This window comes from Desmodus rotundus, chromosome 9 (genome assembly GCF_022682495.2).
Source record: "Desmodus rotundus isolate HL8 chromosome 9, HLdesRot8A.1, whole genome shotgun sequence".
Classification (NCBI taxonomy): domain Eukaryota; kingdom Metazoa; phylum Chordata; class Mammalia; order Chiroptera; family Phyllostomidae; genus Desmodus; species Desmodus rotundus.
Window position 1 is genome coordinate 47779937 of NC_071395.1, and position 20675 is coordinate 47800611.

Here is a 20675-nt window from a genome sequence, read left to right on the forward strand (position 1 = left end):
TTAAACTGAGAAGTAATCACTATTTTCACTTACGGAAACGAATTTCATCCCTCTGTCTTAGAGAGCACAATGGGCACAGAAGCGGGTCGCAGAGTAGGAGGGCAAAGAGTACCAGCCTCTTCACGGCACTTCGAATGTCTGTGCGCAAGGCCCAGGTTCTCCAAAACAACAGAGCGAGTAGCACCTTTTCACGCTGAGGGTGTTGTGTGAAGATTTCATATCGAATCCCTGGCCGGCGTGGCTCTGTTGGTTGGGCATTGTCCCACAAAGCGGAAGGTCATGGGTTCAATTCTGGATCAGGGCACATGCCTGGGTTGCGGGTTCAGTCCCCCTTCAGGGCGCCTGCAAGAGGCAGCCTATCGATATTTCTCTCTCCCTCTCTTTCTCCCTTCCTCCCCCTCTCTAAAAAATAAGTTAAAAAAATGTTTTTTTAAGATTTCATATTGGAAAATTTTCTCATGTTCTTAGTAATTTACAAACTGAAGAAATAAGGCATCATTTCCCCTTTTTCAAAATAAGCTTTACCAACTTTTATTTATAAAACATTTTGGGGGTTAAGAAAAGAGCATTAGGCCCTGACCAGTGTGGCTCAGGGGGTTGGGCATCATCCTGCAAAGTGAAAGGTCACCAGTTCCATTTCTGGTCAGGGCACATGCCTGGGTTGCGGGTTCAGTCCCTGGACAAGGTACCTACAATGCTTCTCTCCCATTCTCCCTCCTTTTCCCTCTCTCTAAATAAAAAATAAATAAAATCTTTTTATTAAAAAAACAAAAGAAAAGAGCATCAGGTTTTTAGCCAGCCTCTCTCGACCCTGCCTCTGGCTTCCAGCCCTCGGGTTTGTACAGAGGAAACATCTCATGCACAGGGGCGGGGGCTTGAGGAAACCACCATGAAGTGTAGGAACATTTCTCCAAGAAAATTGGACAAATTACCACATTTGTAGACAGTTGAGCTTTTAAATGTAGATTAAAGTAGAAACAAGGTTTACCAGTCACCTTTATCTGGGGGCGGGGGGGTTACTAAAGATCATCCCTCCTGTGAAATCTCCTGAAGTTGTTTCCTTTTCCATCAAACTTGCCCATCAGCAGCTCCTCCTCATCCTCCTCACGGGCCTTCTTCATTTCCTCCTTGGCTTGGATGGCATCCATCTCCCTTTCTGGGCCCTGCAGAAAGAGACAAAGACCCAGGGCCCGGGGTTATGCAGCCTGGGGGACGGCTGGGCATGGTGCATCTCCTGCACCTGCCTTCTGAAAGCCTCCACTGCAGGTCGGGCGACTGAAGAAGAGCCCCCAGGCTACCAGGTCCTGACCCCTGGAACCATAAGTGACCTTTTGTGGAGGAAAGGTCTTTGCAAATGGGGTTAAACTGAGTATGTTGAGATTATCCTGGTTTACCAGGTGGGCCCGAAATTCCATGGTAACTGTCCTCCAAAGAGAGGTTTGAAACACACACGACACACACAGAAGAGGAGAAGCCCACAGCAAGACAAAAGCAGAGTTAGAGTGATACGACCATAAACCAAGGAGCACCAGAAGCCACCAGGAGCCGGACCAGGCAAGAAAAGGAGCTTCCCCTAGATCCTTGAGAGGGAGTGCGGCCCTGCCAACACCTTGATTTCGGCCCCTTGATACTGCTTTTGCACTTCTGGCCTCCAGAACTGCAAGGGAATAAATTTCTGTTGTTGGATTTTTTAGGGTTTTTTTTTTCAGATTTTTATGTATTTACTTTTAGAGAGGGGAAGGGAAGGAGAAAGAGAGGGAGAGAAACATCCATGTGTGGTTGCCTGTCGCACACCCCCCTACTGGGGACCTGGCCTGCAACCCAGGCATGTGCCCTGACTGGGAATGGAACCAACAACCCTTTGGTTCACAGTCTTGTACTCAATCCACTGAGCCACACCTGCCAGGGCAAATTTGTGTTGTTTTAAGCCAGCCAGTTTGTGGTAATTTGTTATGGCAGCCCCAGGAAATGAATACACCCCCTTCTTTCTGTTCCTAGAGCACACGGGTCCCTGTCCTTCAGACAGTTGACTGGTGAATGGGCAGTAAAAGGAGGCCTTAGAGCCTAAATGAAAAAATCCAGGGAATGTAAAATTGGACGACACACTGAAAGCTGTTTGGCTGGGAGGGATCTTGTGACCCAGCCTGTCCACTCCTGGGCTTGTGCTCACTGAAAGACACATACGGGAATGATCGTAACAGCCTTATGCATGAGGCCCCAAGCCAGAAGCCACCCGAAGCTGCATTTGACAGAGAATGGATACATACCTTCTAGAAGATTCTTACTGAAATAATAAGCTACTGCTGCCTGTGATAATACAAATGCATCTCACAACACTGCCTAAATGAGTAAACATTAGATAGCTCCATTTATATGACTTTCAAAAGGAGGCCAGACTGATCCATGGTGATACAATAGTTGTTCCTCTGGGGGAGGGTGTCCACTGGGAGGGGGTGTGAGGAGGCTCCGAGAACTCTGGTAGCATTGTGTCTTGATCTGGGTGGAGTGCTCACTAGTAAGAGTTTATCAAGCCCTCTCTTACGTATTAGACTCAAGTACAGAAATAAAGAAATAATGAAAGAAAAGCTCATTGCATTCAACGTACCTTCGTTTCACCCCAGGTGGCCTTGCCAAAATTCGCAGCGTACTCTTCATCGTCTGTGATCAGGAAGTTATCGAAGATGGTTCCGGATCTCACCTGTGGATGAAAATAAGGCCCTCCTTACTGATGTTAGGAATGTAACAACTTTCCACCAAGGAACAATTGTATTTTGCTCAGTACTGTGGCAGTGATTAGCTCTCTCCAAGGCAGCACCTGCTTCAACCCATTTCTAGAAAGCTCTTTCCCTCCAGGGCGCAGGTTCTCACACCTGGCTGCCTATTGGGATCACCAAGAACATCTTTGAAACTCCTGATGCCTGGTCTCAGCCTCAGGGCTACTAGTTTAAATGGCCTGGGAGCGGCCTGGGCATTGAGATTTGAAGAGTGCCCAGATGCCTTGAGCACTCAGCGACGTTTGAGAACTAGAGCTCGAGAACATCACTGGGCAACGTGTGGGCCATGGACGGGCAGCAACAGCACCGCCTGGGCGCTTGGTGGGGATGCAGAGTCTCAAGCTCCATCCCCGACCTGCTGCATCAGGATCTGCAATCTTGTGCTAAAGCTGATGAACCCACAGATCAGCTCTGAGCAGAGAAGTGACCAATTCCCAGGGGGCAGGGAGGCAGACAGGAAGTGCCCAGAAGGTGGGAAGGTCATATGTTTTGGCCACAGCTGAACGTCTCAGGTCCAGGTATGGGTGCTAGGCACACAACAGGAGCTCAAGGAATACCAGCTCTGTGAATTAAGGTTAGATTGGCCCTGGCTGGTGCGGCTCAGTGGATTGTGTGCTGGCCTGAGAACCAAAGGGTCAACAGTTCATTTCCTAGGCAGGGCACGTGCCTGGGTTGTGGGCCAGGTCCCCAGTAGGGGACACATGAAAGGCAACCACACATTGATGTTTCTCTCCCTCTCTTTCTCCCTCCCTTCCCCTCTCTCTAAAAATAAATAAATACAATCTTAAAAAAAAAAAAAGAAGTGTATGCTGAAGTTCAGAGTTAAAGCAAATTGAAAACACAGTGACCTCTCCTGGCCAGGTAGCTCAGTCAGTCAGAGCACCGTCCCGGTACGCCAAGGTTGTGGGTTGATCCCAGTCAAGGCATATACGAGGATCAACCCATGAAGGCATAAATAAATGGAACAACAAATGTATGTTTCCACCTCTCTCTCTCTGTCTCTCTCTCAAAAAAACCCAAAGCAAACAAAAAGCACAGTGACCTGCCAAACCTCCAGCCCAATGGCACCAATGTCCTCAAATTCTGAGAGGTCATATTCCAGCAGATACTTGGTGTTTTTCATCTTTTGATGGAGCCAAACGTCTTTATCTATACCTTCCGGTTTCAGATCATCCTGCAACAACAAACCGTACAAAGCGTGGTGGTCCCCGCTGATGCAGCAGGGGAGGGGCAGTCTTCGAGTGTCCCGGGAAGAAGATGCCCGCACCTGGTATGGAGGCTTCTGCAGCATTGATGCCTGCCAGTCCCCGTCCAGCTCGTGGTTCCAGTCGCTTGGCTTGCTGGCACTGGCATCCAGAAAATGCTTCTCCCAGTCCTTAACATGTGTGTAAGGAAAAAAAATAGATTCTCAGATTTGAGAAAGGAAATTCTTAGCTACCAGGAGACGGCCAGGCCTGTGAGCCAGGTCGCTATTTTCTCATCTCCTTCTTAGTTTGGTGGGTGGAGGGCCGAGCACTCGGGGGGGCCAGATCCCACCGAGGGTCTCAGGGCCATGCACTGACCGGGTGTTCTCTAATCCCCCCAGCCCCAGCGCGTGGGACTGCAGCACTCTCCTCGTGCTGCTGAGAGAGCTGGCAATGTGGAAAACCTGGAACAGTGGCTAAAGGTGAAATGAGGGGCAACGACTGGTGGGGGAAAGGGGGCCGCACATTCACTGACGGCTAGGTTAAGTCTGTCCTACGTCACAGTCACACAGGGACTATCCCAGGGAGCGGCTGGACAACTAAGAAATGTCCCAACATTTACCTGGGTAGCGTGAGAAGAGAAATTGTTACTGAGTCCTTTTATAGACATATAAACACTCACATATAACACGCATATATAATACATATACATACATACATATGCACACTTATACGCATGCATCTATGAATAATACATAAAAGTATATAGACACACATTTATACACATACACATATACTTATATATACATGTCTATATATACACATGCATATGGCATGGTAGGTATTGAAAAAACAGTTGTTAAATAAATGAATGGATGAGGAATAACTGTTACGGATTAATATTCAGACAAACATATAAAAGCATCAAAGTCATGCACAATGGTGTTTTCTCTTCTAGAGCTGAATTGTACATGTTTTTCACTTAACGGTGTTTTCAGGATACTCTGTAATCCGTACAGAGTATTGCCCCTTTCTCAGCAATCCGTACCTGGGAGCCAGTCACCTCTCCTGCTGCTTTCCGCCCAGACCCCACATGGCAACGGCGAGCCCCTGCTGTGTCAGGATCCAGAAAATGGGTACAATCCCTTCTGAGTAGCAGGCTGCCTAGTGGAATTGTGGGTTACCAGATCCTAATGCCACGGTGAACTAATGTGTTCAGGAGCTCGCAGGCAACTGAGCATAGGGGTAACGCCAAGCCAGTTCGGAAAGGAGCTTCTGAAAAAATGATCAGTCCCCCGTGGGGGCCCGTCTCCACCCAAGCAGCTGGGGAAGCGGTGAGACTGCAGGGTCTCTTTGCCATTCTGTGCCCTGTTTAAAGTAAGTGCTCTTTCCAGGTGAAAACTCCTTTTTCTGGTTTGTTTTTGAGGTAAGAAAGGGAGGGGGAAACTTTGCTTTTCCTTCCCGTGAGAAATAATGGAAAAACCTTATATGATTGGGGATTTACCCTAATCTGAAGTCGTTCTCACTGATTGCACACCATGGATTCCGAATTCATCGAACTTAACTTTCAATTATCTGTGGATAAAATGGACTGCCAAATAATAGTCTAAACAGGATGCCATTTTGATTTAATAATTACATTCAGTCTGCGATGAAGCATTTGATTAGATAGCAATGCAACTGATACAAGATAAGTTGTCAGAAACTGTAAACATCAGCCCAGCACTCTAGTTATGACAAAGACAACTGTCTTCAGACAAACGGTTCGTGTCTTGGTGCAGTGTGCGATGTTCAAAACAAGACGTTACAGCAATAAAGAAACTTAGACTGAAATGAAAAGTAGTTGTAGTGGGTAACTCCCCGAAAGATTTGTCCGCGTCCTAAAGCTGGGGATCTGGGCTTGCGCTCGGCTCGAAGCAGATCAACAGGGTTAGTCAGGTGGACCCTCACTGTCTTTATGAGATAGAAGAGACACAAGAAGAGGAGAAGGCCATGTGGGAATGAAGCCAGACACACAGGAGTGACGTGTCTACCAGTGAAGGAATTCCTGAAGGCAACAGACAGCCGGAAGAACATAGAGGAAGGGTCCTCCCTGAGAGCCTTCAGAGGGACACATTGCTTTCTAACTCTGGTTCAAGAAGAACTATAAGAGAATAGCTGTCTCTGGTGTGGCTCAGTGGATTGAGTGCCGACCTTCAAATCAAAGGGTCACTGGTTCGAATCCCAGCCAAGGCACATGCCTGGGTTGCAGGCCAGGTCCCCAGTACAGGGTATGCAAAAGGCTACCACACAATGATGTTTCTCTCCCTCTATTTCTCCCTCCCTTCTCCTTTCTCTAAAAATAAATAAATAAAATCTAAAACCAGAATACATTTCCATCCTTTAAGACATTTACTTCATGGTGCTTCGTTACAGCAGCCCCAGGACACTCGTACATAACTGCTGTGTTCACTGATCTTGGTTGTCAGTCACAGTGTGCGACTCCAAAAATGCTTCATGTTCAAATGCAGAATAACATTTTAAAGGTTGCTGATGCATTTAACTTTGGCTAAAAAGAACAAATGCACCCTGGCTGGTGTGGCTTAGTGGATTGAGCTCTGGCCTGTGAACCAAAGGGTTGCTGATTCGATTCCCAGTCAGGGCACATGCCTGGGTCGTGGGCCAGGTCCCCAGTGGGGGGTGTGAGAGAGGCAACCACACATTGATGTTTCCCTCTCTCTTTCTGCCTCTCTTCCCCTCTGTCTAAAAGTAAATAAAATCTTTAAATAAAAAACGCTACTTGCTCTGATCTCAAATATTATAAACCTCCTTGACAACACCTCGAGGCAGGCAGATGTGGGCCCGGTCTCAGCGCGTGCGCGCTGGAGAGAGCATGCCGATCATCAGAACACTGTCACCACGACGGCCAGCCACGCAGCAATCGCGCAGGCCCGGGCACTCACGAAGCTCGCTTGCGCACTCTCTACAGTCTGGGCAAAATCCACACCTGGGGTTTGTCCTCCTTCTCCTTGGACTCTGCTGGAGACTTCTCCATCTTCTTCAGTGAAGTTAAGTTCCAGTCATACTCAACGCCGCCGGATTCAATCGTCTGGCCATCAATTTTCACTTCATAGGTGAGATCTGGTCTTAAGATCAGTGTGTAGAGGTGTGTAAAGCCATCAACCTGCACATTTTAGGGGAGAAAAAGGAGGACAAAAAGATGTTTCTAGGCAGGTCTAAACACGCAGTTTGTTACCATCAGTCAGGAAGACTTGTTACAACAGCAGGAAGAGAGGTCTGCGTTGCCTGGACTGTAACAGGGTGTCCTACAGAAGACTCACCCCCTTGTAGAGCACGGCTGCTGGCAGGCTGCTCGGGAGTGGCTGGCTCCCACTATAACCGCACAGGCAGTTATGATGGGCGGTTGGTATTATCGTGGGGTGATGGAGCTGTTTATGAAAAGTGATGTGTAAAACAACTCCCTGTTCTATACTCTGAAAGATTCCAAATGAAGTCCATTCTCTTTCTAACACAGGAGAGAACCTCCTGATGCTCTGAGCTGTCCAACAGCTGAAGCTCCACGAGGGCAGGCCCAGTGCCTCTCTGGGTCACGGTTAAAGCCCCGGGCCGTACACAAGGAAAGCCTTTAACAAAGATGCAATTAAGGAGTGGTAGGAGTTGGGTGGTGGGGGCCTGGGGAGGCTGAGGGTACCCAGGACGTGACAGCAGCTGAGGCGGCTCCTGCAGCACGCAGGCCAGCAGAAGTTGTCAAAGTGCAGCCCCCACAGCATCAGCATCGCATCCCCACGGGACCCCGACCTGCTGCATCAGAACCCGGAGGACCTTCAGTCACTTTCACAGGCCCTCCAGGGACACTGCCCCTGCTCAGGTTTAGGGCCACTGCCCCAGCATCTCACAGGGTGTGTGTCAGGAGGGTTCTCCCCCCGCCAAGAGCCAAAGCTAAAGGCCTCTTCAGTTCCCGTCTGCTCTGCCCCGCTGGGCAGGCCACTGCTGTCCACACAGAAACAAATGGCTCTGTCAAGGACCAACACTACAGTCTGCTTGGTGGGACAGCTGAGTACCTGCTTCACCCAACGCTCTCCCCCTGCTCTCTGCCGGCCTTTCTCTCAACTCCCGTTCCTAATTTAGACTTTAGGCTCCCTGGTCCCATTGCTGGGGACCCCCAGGGTTTGGCTACCAGAGCAGAGCCCCCCGGGGATCACATCCACTCCCACGTATATGCAAACAGCGTGAAAAGGCATCTTTAATCCCAATCCGCCTGAACTTCAGATCCCAGTGTCCAACAACTTATTGACACCTCTATCTGGATGCCAGGATTTCACACCTAACTGTTCAAACACATCTCCCCAGTCTCCCCTGGTCCCCTGCTTGGCCTGTTTTTCATCCCGATTAATAGCAATGCTGCTGAGAGCCATCACCCACTTCCTCAGTATGCCCATTCCGAACACCGCAAAGTCCTCTGGCCCCCACTCCTGGATTATCTGTCAAAACCCACAACATCAGTAGGTGGGAGTCCCGTGGTCTTGATTCCACCAGAGCCTTGGGCTGACAGTCTAACCCATCTCCCTGCCTGGTAATCGCCCTGTCCCTCCACCCACCCTCTCCAGAACGTGACACTTTCTGGACTACTTTTCCAACATGCAGATCAGACCCCTTGAGGGCTGTTCACTGCCTGCAGGAGAGGTCTCGCCCTTTCTTTCCAGCATCACAGAATGAATCAGAACCCCCATGAAAGCAACGGCACTCCTTGCAGGGAAGCCCAGAGTGCTGACTAGCTGCTGCGAACCAGTGCTCCTTCTGCAGATGTGTCTTACTTTTTTAACAGTTGCAGAAACAGCAGCACACACCGGAGGGAGTCATCAGCCTGTGGGTGTCTCTCAGGGCCCTGGGGGCTTGCTGACCCAAGGCGGTCACACTTTGGCCTCCCAGGCCTGATCTGGGCTGAACCTCACAGCCTCTGTAGTGTCCGTGCCACACACTAATGTGCAAAACTGAACAACTGCTCAGAAACCAATTGTAAAGACCTGCCCTTTGGTTCAAACACTAAGTGGGGGAAGGAAGACTTGGATTGTGAGCTTCCCATCGCCGAGGTGCACATGTGGAGAGGGGAGCTCACAATCCCAGTGACCCACATCATCAGTGGGTGGGACCCCAAGAGGGGCTGTGCTGCCAGTGGAGAAGCACGGGGATTTGTGAAGGGGTCTGTTGCCACTGCTAGGGTTAGGACTGAACAAGGGGCAGTCACGGAGGCTTCCACTCCACACTGTCAGTGATCTTGAAATGCACTGGGGCCTCCTGCCCAGATTCATCCAGATTCACAGAGGCCTCTGACATCAGAGCTCTGGGCCCTGGGTGTGCCTCAGGGGAGGAGTCCCTGCTGCCTGGTGCTTACAGTCAAATGAGTGGGGTCATTGGGGAACATGCCTCCCCTCCACAGGCCCCCATGCCAGGGACTTAACACAAGCTGCCTCTTTGGAGAAGCCCCAGGCCGGGCCATTGCATTATAAAGCGGCCCCCAAGACCCAAAGAGTCATTTTCACAGATATCCCTGGGTAAAGAGGTAAAGAGGTATGCTTTCATTCTAGAAATATTCCTATTTCTAAATGTTATGGTATTTTGAAGATTAATTTCTCCAGGTTGGTTTTCAGGAAGAAAGGAATGAAATCAGGAACATTTCGTTCCTTGGTGATGATGGGAATAGCTGAAATGTGACCGTCCAGTTGTACCCTGATGGAGCAAATTATAAAGGGACATCCTGGCTCGCAATAAAAAGTGGGTGTGCCCTCCTGATGGAGAAAAACTCCAGAAACCAAACTGAAGTAGTGGGAGCACAAGTGCCTGTAATGGGCTGGCTGAACTGGAAAGCTGGGACAGAGACACGCTCGCCAAGCCCCATCCCTAGCTCACTGAAATATTTTAAGATCGAAACTATTTTCTCTAAACTTATGATCTGACAAGAGTTAACACAATCACTGATTTGCATACAGAACCATTTACCTTACACCTGATAGGTTTCTTGTTTGAGTGATACTGATTCTTGAAATGTAAAATAACATGAACTTTCTTGATATCAAATCCACATATATCAGGTCCTGTAAAAAAAAAAAAAAATTAGCTGCTCTTCATTCGCTTGCATCACCACCCGACCCCACCCATTGTCCTGAAGGACTGTCCAAGGCACAGGGAGCTTGCACGCCCAGGGATGATCGGACCTGTACTTGGAGATACTAATGGGCGCCATTACCCTTCTCAGGTCAGGTCACTTCTCTGTTCCCCGCAGTCACTTTGGACTCAAGTGGAAACCAGCATGTGAGTAAGCAAAAAGAAGGTTGAGGAGCCTAGTAAGCATCCTGGACATGCTGCCTGAGTCTGGGGCCCTTGCTCTGAAGCTCTGACCAGTGTTCCCGTGCCCAGGTGAGGCCCTCGGAGCTGAGCTGACTGGCTCTGACCCCACCTCTCGTTCACCGTGTTGAGACATAGTTGCAACTATGCAGCCTCCCCTGCCTCAGTGTTAACCTTGACTTCACAAAGCTATTTTGCCAATTAAATGGACCAATGTGTTTAAAATTCAATACTTGTTGCTGTTAGTGTTATGTCCCAAGACAGCACACATTTTTAATGATAACCACCCCCAAACTGTAAGCAAAAGAGAGACTGTGATCAGTAGTTAGGTTCTGATGAACTGTAAAATCTAGAGAGTCCTATTCAAACGTTATCGATTTTTTAATTGGCACAGGGTTCAGTGCGCTCTCCTTCCTGGGAGCAATCCCATGCCTTTCCCTTCCCCATCTTCTTCTCCCCACGGCATGCAGCATCCCCTAAACTGTAGGGACCCCACGAGAAACGTGCAGCCAGGGGAGCAATGGGCGGCGGCGGCTCGTCCTGGGCTAACCCCCCAGAGCCTGTCTCCAAGGCCCCCTTTCTCTGACTTTCCAGTGAGCTGCCAGCAGCCCCACCTGCGCTCTCTCCCACTGCTTCTGTCCTAAGTCCTTCCTTGTTTCACTGTGCCCAGTTTTATTAAACGTGCTCTCAAATTATAAAATAAAATGAAATGAAATTTTTAAAAATGGGCACATGGTTTAGTTTCCCTCGCCCAGGAACTGGAACGTTGTAGGACTCTATATTCCCTGATGGAGACTAAGGGTTTCTGAATATACTAAACGAGGTTTGCAGAAGGAACCTAGAAAATTCATCAAAACTGTGTTGATTCCCTTACTATGGTTTTATTGACCTTCAGCCTTAGGAAGGTGCCAAAGCATCCAGCTGTCTGTCTCTGATTGCATTCTCCCACTGACCCTGGCCCGCACCCGCCCTGGGGGTTCTGGGAGGCAAACCCTGTGTAAACAAGCGGATGACTGAAAACTTCTCTAGAACTTGCAGTATGAACCTCCAGAATAAATGAGATCCAGGCTGCGTGTAATTAAAGAATGTTACCAATTTGCCAGAGTGATGAGACAATGAACTTGGAAGTGGCGTCCTGAGGGACTGACAAAGAACACCACGTCTCTCTCCCAGCTGAGTTCTCAGAGGACGCGTGTTTACGTAATTTCCTCTTTTGTTTTCCCTGGAAAACATTCCCGTTCAATTTTTAAGACAAAACTGATGTGAATTATTTGTATGAAAATCTACTGCCTCAGGATTGAAACATTAAATTAATTTTTCCTTAGAAATCCCCACTCTATTCCTAAACACCTACATGCTTTTGATATTAAATTAAGCTTCAGAACACACCCTGAAAATCTGGACATTTCCTGTGAACAGCAATCATAAAATATTTATACACACAATGGATTTTTTTTTTTGAGGGAATAAATAGACCGATGGACTCTGAAGACAGGCTGATCTGACTCTGGGCAAGGAGGGTAATGATGCCAAGCGTCAGTTTTCTCACTTGCAAAGTCAGGGCTGTGTTCCCTCGTTCCTAGGGCTCCATACACACTCTGAGGTTGAGTGTGGAAGGCCCCTGGCTAGAGCCCAATAAAGTGTACTTCTCTCCACCCTTCAACAGCACAAGCTTCAGAAAGCGGCTCTCATAGCAAAGGCTACAGCTGAGACATCGCACAGAAGTGCTCCAACAGTGACATCGTGGGTTGGAGTAAAATGAAATTGATTTTGAGTTAAAAGCAAAAGTAACACAGAATTTTTTTAATTTTATTTTTTGTTTTTATTATATTTTTTCATACAAATTTCTTTTCTTTAACTCCAAAGTAAGCTGCTTCACAACTCAGATAGAGCACACATGGTGTATATATTTAAAAACAGTATTTTGGTGGATGTTTTGTTTACCAAACCTAACTAAATGAAATGTTGGTGAAATCAGCTCTAATTCAACAGGTCATATTTTTTGCCAGCTATCTCTGCCATCCATTTTAAAGAGAATAGCAATAACCCAAACCAAGACATTTCAATTTCTTTTTACATCAAAGTGAAGACTTTTACCACTCCACACTTTAAACTCCAGAGTAAACGCAAGGCACGGCAGAGGGGAAAGGGTCTGGGAGGGGCGGGGACTGCAGTCTGCGGAAACTGAACCCATCCCACGCCGCGGCCTTGGAGAAGTCAGCTTGCTCTCCAAAAGGACAGAGCAGAGTTCTATCTAAATCTAATAACTAACCTGGTATCTAGGAAAATACAGAGAATATGTGATATCCCTTCTATTTCTACAATGACACGATGACCAGCTGTATACTGAAACAGAAGTCCAGCCTGCCCAGGCGTGTGCGGCCTGGTGTGGCCCGTGACAGATTCAGAGATAAGCATGCAAACGTACAAGGAAAAACATTCTGCAAGACAAATGTGTCAGATGAGAGAAAAGAATTCTAAAGAATGCATCCCCCAAATTGGGTTGTGGATGGTTATTTAAGAAATACATTTTCATGTACTTTTTTCACTTTATTGCGGTAAAACAGATTGGATTTACCATCTTGACCGTTTTTAAGTGTACAGGTCCGCGGCAGTAAATACGCTCACCTGCTGTGCAGCCATCACCGCTGTTCTGTCTCCACCACTCTTTTCATTTTGTGAAAGGGAAACTCTAGACCCATTAAACATTAACTCCCTATCGGCCCCTCTTTCCCAGCCCCTGGCACCTACCATTCCACATTCTGTCTCTATGACCTTGACTAATCTAAGTGACTCATATAAGGAATAATCAAATATGGGGTCTTTTTTTTTAAAGATTTTATTTATTTACTTTTAGAGAGAGGGGAAGGGAAGGAGAAAGAGAAAAACACCAATGTGCGACAGATACATCATCGCTAGGTTGCCTCTAGCACACGCCAGCTGGGGATCGGCTCACAGCCCAGGCATGTACCCTGACTGGTGGTAATCGAACCTGCGATCCCTCAGTTTGCAGGCCAGCGCCCAAGCCACTGGGCCACACCGGCCAGGGCAAATATATGATCTTTTGTGACTTCCTTCTTTCACATAGAATAATGCCTTCAAGGTTCACCCATGTTGTAGCACGTATTAGAATTTCCTTTCTTTTCAAGGCTGAGTGATATTCCAATGTAAGAATGTACCACATTTTGTTTACCCATTCATCTGTCCATGGACATGGGCTGTGTCCTCCGGGTTTCCAGGATTGCTTTGGGTATTCAGAGTCTCTTGAGATTCCATATGAATTTAGGATAGGTTTTTCTATTTCTGCAAAAAACAAAACAAAAAAACAAAACAACCCCCCCACCCCGGGATTTCGATAAGGATTGGATTGAATCTGTAGATCACTTTGGGCAGTATTGACAATTTAACAATAGTGAATCTTCCAATCCATAAATGTGGGACGTGTTTCTACTTACTTAATTTCTTTCAGGAATATTCTGTAGTTTTCATTTTACAAGACTTTTGCCTCTGCAGTTATATTAGTTCCTAAGTATTTTACTCTTTTGGATGCTATTGTAAATGGAACTGTTTTTGTAATTTCTTCATCAGATTATTATTCGTTGTCTATAGAAATGCAACTTTTTTTGTATGTTGACTTTGCATTCTGCTGTTTTGCTGAATTTATTCATTAGTTTTAGTAGGTCTTTTGGTGCAATCTTTAGTGTTCCCTACATATAGGATTATATCCTCTGAAAACAAAGATAATTTTTCCCCTTCCTTCCTAGTTTGGATGCCTTCATTTCTTTTTCTTGTCCAAATGCTCTGACCAGAACTTTCAGCACTGTGTTGAGTAAAAGTGGTGGAAGAGAACATCCTTGTCTTGTTCCTAATCTTAGAGGAAAAGCTTTCGTTCTGTCACCATTGAGTATGATGCTTGCTGAGGGCTTTTCACATGGCTTTTATTATGTTGAGGTAGTTTCCTAGTTTGCGGAGGGTTTTTATCATAAAAAGGTGTTGAACTTTATCAAATGCCTTTTCCGCATCAGTTGTAAGGGTAGTGCTTTCCCCCCCTTCATTCCGTTGATGTGGCATCATTCTACCGATGTGTGTTAGACCATCCCTGCAGTCCGGGAATGAATGCTCGCAGGGCATGGTCCACAAATAACCCTTTTAATGTGCTGCTGAATTCCCTTTACTAGCATTTGGTTGAGGATTTTTGCCTCAAGGTTTCTAAAAGCTATTTTTCTCATAGTGTCTTTGTCTGGTTTGCATTTTTCTTACAGTGCCTTTGTCTGGTTTTCGTATCAGGGCAATGCTGGCTTCATAGAATGAGTCAGGAAGTCTCTCCTCCACGCCAATGTTTTGGAAAAGTTTGAGGGCTGGTTACTGTCCGGTGTCCTTTCATTTCACCTTGTAGGACGCCCTGGAGCATTTCTTGCAAGGCAAGTCTGATGGTCATGAACTCGCTCAGCTTCTGTGTACTTGGGAATGTCCTACTTTCTCTCACACTTTTGAAGGACAGTTTTGCCAGATGATTCTTGGTTGACAGTTTCTCTTAGCACTTTGGATATATCAGCCTCCAAAGTTCCTGTTGAGAAACCTGCTCATAATCTTATTTGGAATCCCTTGGATGTGATGATTCACGTCTCTATCATTGAAAATTTGATTATATTATGTGTCACAGTGTGAGTTTCTTCAGATTCACCTTACTTACAGTTCCTTGAGCTTCTTGGATGTTTACATTGATGAATTTCATCATATTTGGGAAGTTTTCAACCATCATTTTTTCCAAATGTCCTCTCTCTGCCGCCTTTCCTCTCTCTTCTCCTCCTGGGACTCCCACAACGTGTGTTGGTCCGTTTGATGGTGTCCAGTGGCCCCACAGACTGTTCACTTTTCTTCACTCTTTTTTCTTTCTGCTTCTCAGTCATGATCATGTCCATTGTCTTACCTTCAAGTGTGCTGATTCTTTCTTCTGCCTGCTCAAATCTGCCTTTGATTCCCCTCTAGTGATTTTTTTTTCATTTCAGTTATACTTTTCGGCTCCAGAATTTCTTTTTAGGTGTTCTATATCTTTTTGTTATATCCATTTGCTCACGCATTATTTTCTTAACTCTAGCCACGTCTTTCTTTAGTTGTTGTTGGGTTTTTTTTTTCATTTTTCAGTTATTTAAGTCTTTGTCTAATAGATCTGCCATCAGGTGTTTTCCTGGAACAGTTTATGTGGAGTTACTTCTTTCATTTCAGTGAGCCACACCTTCCTATTTGTTTGTAGGCCACGCGGTTACTTGTGGAGCACTGAGCATTTGAATCTAATAATGTGGTAGCTCTGGAAATCAGACTCTACTCCTTCCCCAGGGTTTGATGTTCTACTGTGTTTTTTTTTTAATTATTATTTTTGCAGGCTGTCTCTGTGCCAAGAGTCATCCTGAGGTGTAAACTTGAGATTTTCTCAAGTCATTTCTGATTCTTTCCCTGAACATGTGTGATCACTTTCTAATTTTCCCTGCATATTGTTTTTTTTTAAGTAATTAAAAAATGTATTGATTGATTTTTAGAGAAAGAGGAAGAGAGACAGAGACAGAGACAGAGATAAACACTGATTTGTTGTTCCACTTATTTGTGCATCCATTGGTTGATTCTTATATGTGGCCTGACAAGGGATTGACCCCACAACCTTGATGTACTGGGATGATGCTCTAACCAACTGAGCTACCTGGCCAGGGCTGCAGGGTTTGTTTGTTTGTTTTAAATGTCCTAGTCTTTAATGTCTGGCTTCCTAAGGGGGAAAAAAAAGGTAAAAAATGAGAGTGAGGGAGAAGGGTGCTGGCCCTTTATTTGGCTGGAGGGGGAGAGGATTACCGCAGTGAGGGGAGGTAGAAGACTGCCCGTCTTGGTCTGCACCTTTGTGACCAGAAGCAGCAATCAGTGGTCGGAGCTTAGAACCCTGGTATTTGGAGGACAGAGTCACTTTGCCCACCCTGGCTCCTGCACGCCGTGTGCGAGCTGCCCCAGGAACACTTGCACAGCTGTCCGTGGTTCGGGGTGGGAGACGGGTAGATGCTACTGTGCTGAAGGCCCAAGTGGACTGAAATGAACCTTCCCAGCCTCCCCCTGGAAGTTGCAATCCTTCCACAGATTCCAGAGTTCCAAAATATTTAAATCTGGCAGATTCTGCCAGTACAATTGTTGTCTAGGTGGGGAGACAGATTCCTGGTGCTTTCTACTCTGCCATCTTCCCAGAATCCTCTTCATTCATAAAACTTTTTGATCCACACACTTAAACTATGTCCAGTTCCCATGGCCCAATGTGGTCTCTTCCCATTCCAGCACAGATTTTATTTCTTTATAGATGCTTTAAATATTTTATTTATTTACTTTTAGAAAGAGGGGAAGGGAAGGAGAGAGGGAGAGAAACATGGATGTGTAAAAGATACATTGATTGGTTTACCTGTCAACTGGGGACCTGGCCCACAACCCAGGCAAGTGCCCTGACTGGGAACCAAACTGGTGACCTTTTGGTTTGCAGGCCGGCACTCAATCCACTGAGCCACACCAGCCAGAGCCCAGCAGAAATTTTAATCAAGTTCCCCTGGTGTCAGGGGACATTCAATGGATTCCAAAGTTAGCAAGCTTTTTTGGTAAGGGGCAAGAGAGTAAATATTTTTGGCTTTGGGGGCCATATGGTGTCTGTTACAATGACTCAACTCTGCTGTCGCTGCTTGAAAGCAGCTCTAGACAAATGCAAATCAACTGAGCTAGGCTGCATCCCAATAAAGCCTCACCTGGACACCGAAGTTTGAGTTTCGCATCATTTTCATGGGTCCAAAATATTATCCTTCTTATGATTTTTTTTCAATAATTCAAAAATGTTAAAACCCATCTCAGCCCACGGGCCATAACAGACACAGGCTATGGGCTGATTTGGTCCCTGGGAAAGGTTTTCTGACTCCTGATATATTCAGAATACTTTCGTCTACATTAATATTAAATAAATAACTTTCTCAAAAGCATAATAGAATGATACAGTTCCCTTTTTATAATGTTAAATAGATTTAACAGTACTAAAAACGTTTGGTCAGATACACTCAATACTACTATTTTGGCAAGCTTAGTCTGAGGACCCTACAAGGTGGAAGGGTTTGCAAAGTCACCAGAAATGGCTGCACGGGACTCCCTGAACTCACCGAACATAATATAGTACGGGGACTTTCCACTCAGGTTCTTCTGATCCACATCCGCAGGGAAGATCTTAACGTAGCCCCCTCCGCAGTCCATCTTCTGCTCGTGTTTCACAGTGTACTGAATAACCAGGGTCTTCCCTTTATTGCTGAACGGTTTGAACCGTGCAGAGATGGCATAGAATCGGCTGTTTTGAGTGGTTTGCAGACCTTCAAACAAAAAAACACTCATGAAAGATTAGGAATGACACGCTGCTCAGTGAAGCAGGGAGTTAAATGACTGTCTTTCCCCTCCTCCCAATAATAAACCTCCCAACCATTCGCATCCACCCAGCGCCTGTAGCTCATTTGTGCGGTAACACACGACGCACGCACCACCAACAGGTTCTCTGATGCCACAGAACTTCTGTTTGACGCAGCAGAGGCTTTTGTACTTAACATACCACTGTTATGTCTTACCTTGTAAAAACACTTCAGCTCTGAATGACAAACATGCATTCTAATTATAAATAAAAGGTTAATTTTGCTTCCGTTCATCTTCCAAGGGGTGGGAATATACAAGGAAGATTGAGTAGCAACTGAATGAAAAAACAAAGCATTCTACTTCTTTTCCTTAATTCTTGTCTTAAAACAGTGACTTAAGATACACAACAGCAGGTAAAGGACAGAGTGCCGAGGGGTAAAAAAGTGCCTCATTGCACTGGGTGAGTGGCTATTGGGTGTCATCTTTTTATGAATCATGTGAACCTTTTTGTGAATCATGTCATAATTGTTTTGTAAGTTTAGGTGTTTACTTCGATACTATAACCCCCTCTTCAGTAGCCACGAGGCTCTGTACCAAATCCTTATCTTACACTGGAATTCATTAAACACACCTGAAAACAGAGCCAGTCTTATTATAACCTCCCCTCCCTTGCTGCATACTCTGGCCCCGAGCTGCCTATGCTGAGCCATTGCAAAGGAACTTGGCATTTGTATCATACATCCTGGACTCATGGCTGAACTCCCTAGTCCCACACCTCTATTGGTGTCTTTTATCTTTCCTCACCTTTCCCTTTCTCAGGGCACTTCCAGCCCTTCCTCCTCCCTTGGCCCCTTCCACTGAGGCAATTGCTAAGGACATATGCTACACCATCTCCCTCCATATCTTAACACCCTCCTCAGCCACCCCCATGGTCTCTCACCACCTCCCATCTCTGACTAAATCCTGTTTATTTTTCCAACAACAGCTTCTATATCATGGTCCCAGGAGACCGCAACGGAAGGGGCAAAATTAACCTGTATCCTCAGTGCCTTGCCCGTGTCTGCACTCAGAGGATGTGCGCTGGAGTGAATGAAACGCACAGCATCTCAGGAGTCCAGGTTGGAGGAAAGAAAAACATGGCGGAAAAACCCAAGTGACTCTGAGTGGGAACCCCTATCCGTGGACAAGCTCACAGAATCACCGGTTTGTTTTCACTCCATTTTTTGTCATGTAGCCTGAATTTTGACCAACTCTTTGGGTCAACATGTAACTTATAAAACAATGCACATACAACAGAAAACCAGAGGCCGCCAGACAGGTAGGGCAACACTGGAGTAAGAGGGCCAAGATAAAGGTGGAATGCAAGGTGGGGACGAGGGAAATTTTTCAGCTAAACCAGGAGTCAGTGAACTTTTTATGTAAGGCCAGAGAATAAATATTTCACACTTTGTCAGCCATTTGGTCTATGTCCCAACTACTCAATTCTGTGTTTGCAGCATGAAAGCAGCTATGGACCGTATGCGAAGGAATGAGCGTGGCTGTGTTCCAATAAAACTTTATTAGCCCTGGCCGGGTAGTTCAGTTGTTTGGAGCATCCTCCCAATATGTCAGTGTTGTGCGTTCCATCCCTGGTCAGGGCACATATGAGAATCAACCGATGAATGAATAAATAAGTGGAACAACAAATCAATGTCTGTCTCTCTAAAATAAATTTTTAAAGTTTAAAAAACTTTATGGACATTGAAATTTTGTATATTTCATTGACTTTTATATAATTTTTAAGTGTCACGAGATACCATTCCCCTTTGATTTCCCCCCAATGATTAAAAAGTGTAAAAACCACTCTCAGGTGGCTGGATGTACAAACAAAACCGCAAGCAGGAGACGAGCTGTATTTTGTCCGCTTTTGATCATCAGGAATGAGAAGCAGGCAGAATTGAGGTTATCCTTGGAACCAGGACGCTACTGACTTGGAGGGCGGGGGTTTGAGGGAGGCCTCTCGGTAGGGCCGGAAATGTTTCCTAGCTCGACTGCGTGTACAGACGTAAACATTCATCCTGTGGCACCCCCAGGATCTGTACACTCGACAGCATTTGTTTTACCTCGTTTTTTTTTTTTCTTCTTAAAATGAAAATAAAAATGAGAACTATCCTTTTTTTCCTCCTCGGGGCAAGGCCCTGGAGTCTCAGCAGTGCGTACAAAACGGGGTGCTCCGGACAAGTAAAAAAAAAAGGAGAGAGAAAACAAGGAATAATGCCAGACCCTACACAAGCCTTAGTTTCCTAACCTGTGAATGTGAGTAGGAGCTGTTAGGGGTGAGCCACACCTACCTTGAATGGTTGCTATGGGGGATTTAACATTTAGTTTACTTTTCTCAGGCACCCTAAACTAACCTTTGTCTTTCTCTTTATGGCCGTAAAATTTCCCCGAAGAGAGTCTAAAATGCCCAAATTGGGTGTCATTAGTGGACTGCACCCATCGGTTCCTCCAGCGCTCTGTGGGGGGAAACAAAACTGGTTAGGGCTGAAAACTTAATCTGGGTCGTGGGCTAAAAGCGACTCGGGCCACCCGTTAGGCATCAGGAAATTAGGGGATTTACGCCCCCGCCACCACGGGCGTCGACCCTTCACCTCCATCTAGAAACTCCTCCTGGAAGTAGATGGTGGCCAGCGCCACACGCAGCACGCAGATCGCGCAGAGGAGGACCCGAGCCAGGGCCATGGAAAGTGTGCGGAACTTCTGCTAACAGTCCCTGTGCTCCGAGCGGTATCTGCGGCACGCTGGACCCGTCCCTGAACTACGACACCCGTCACACCTCGCGATTGTGATCTAAGGCATCACTGGCCCCGGTTCACAATTGTGCCACTCCCAAGACACCCCGCGATTGTGACCTGAGGTGCTATTGGTTCTCGGGGAGCGGGGTGCGCCGGGAGATGTAGTCTCTCCGGTCCAGGCGCGGTTGCCGGGGGCA

At 46.4% G+C, this 20675-nt stretch overlaps 1 protein-coding gene across 1 annotated transcript; it reads right to left on the reverse strand.

Annotated features, from left to right (window-relative positions):
- Window positions 1–559: 559 nt before the first annotated feature.
- On the reverse strand, window positions 560–20459 carry CALR3 (calreticulin 3). The gene is made up of 9 exons (XM_024560987.3): window positions 20335–20459; window positions 20098–20199; window positions 17467–17670; window positions 9956–10050; window positions 6945–7121; window positions 4042–4149; window positions 3817–3948; window positions 2606–2698; window positions 560–1163 (listed from the first exon to the last, which is right to left on the reverse strand). Exons 1-9 carry the CDS (start codon window positions 20423–20425, stop codon window positions 1020–1022), a joined length of 1146 nt encoding a protein of 381 aa, XP_024416755.2. The 5' UTR covers window positions 20426–20459; the 3' UTR covers window positions 560–1019.
- Between the last annotated feature and the right edge of the window lie 216 nt (window positions 20460–20675).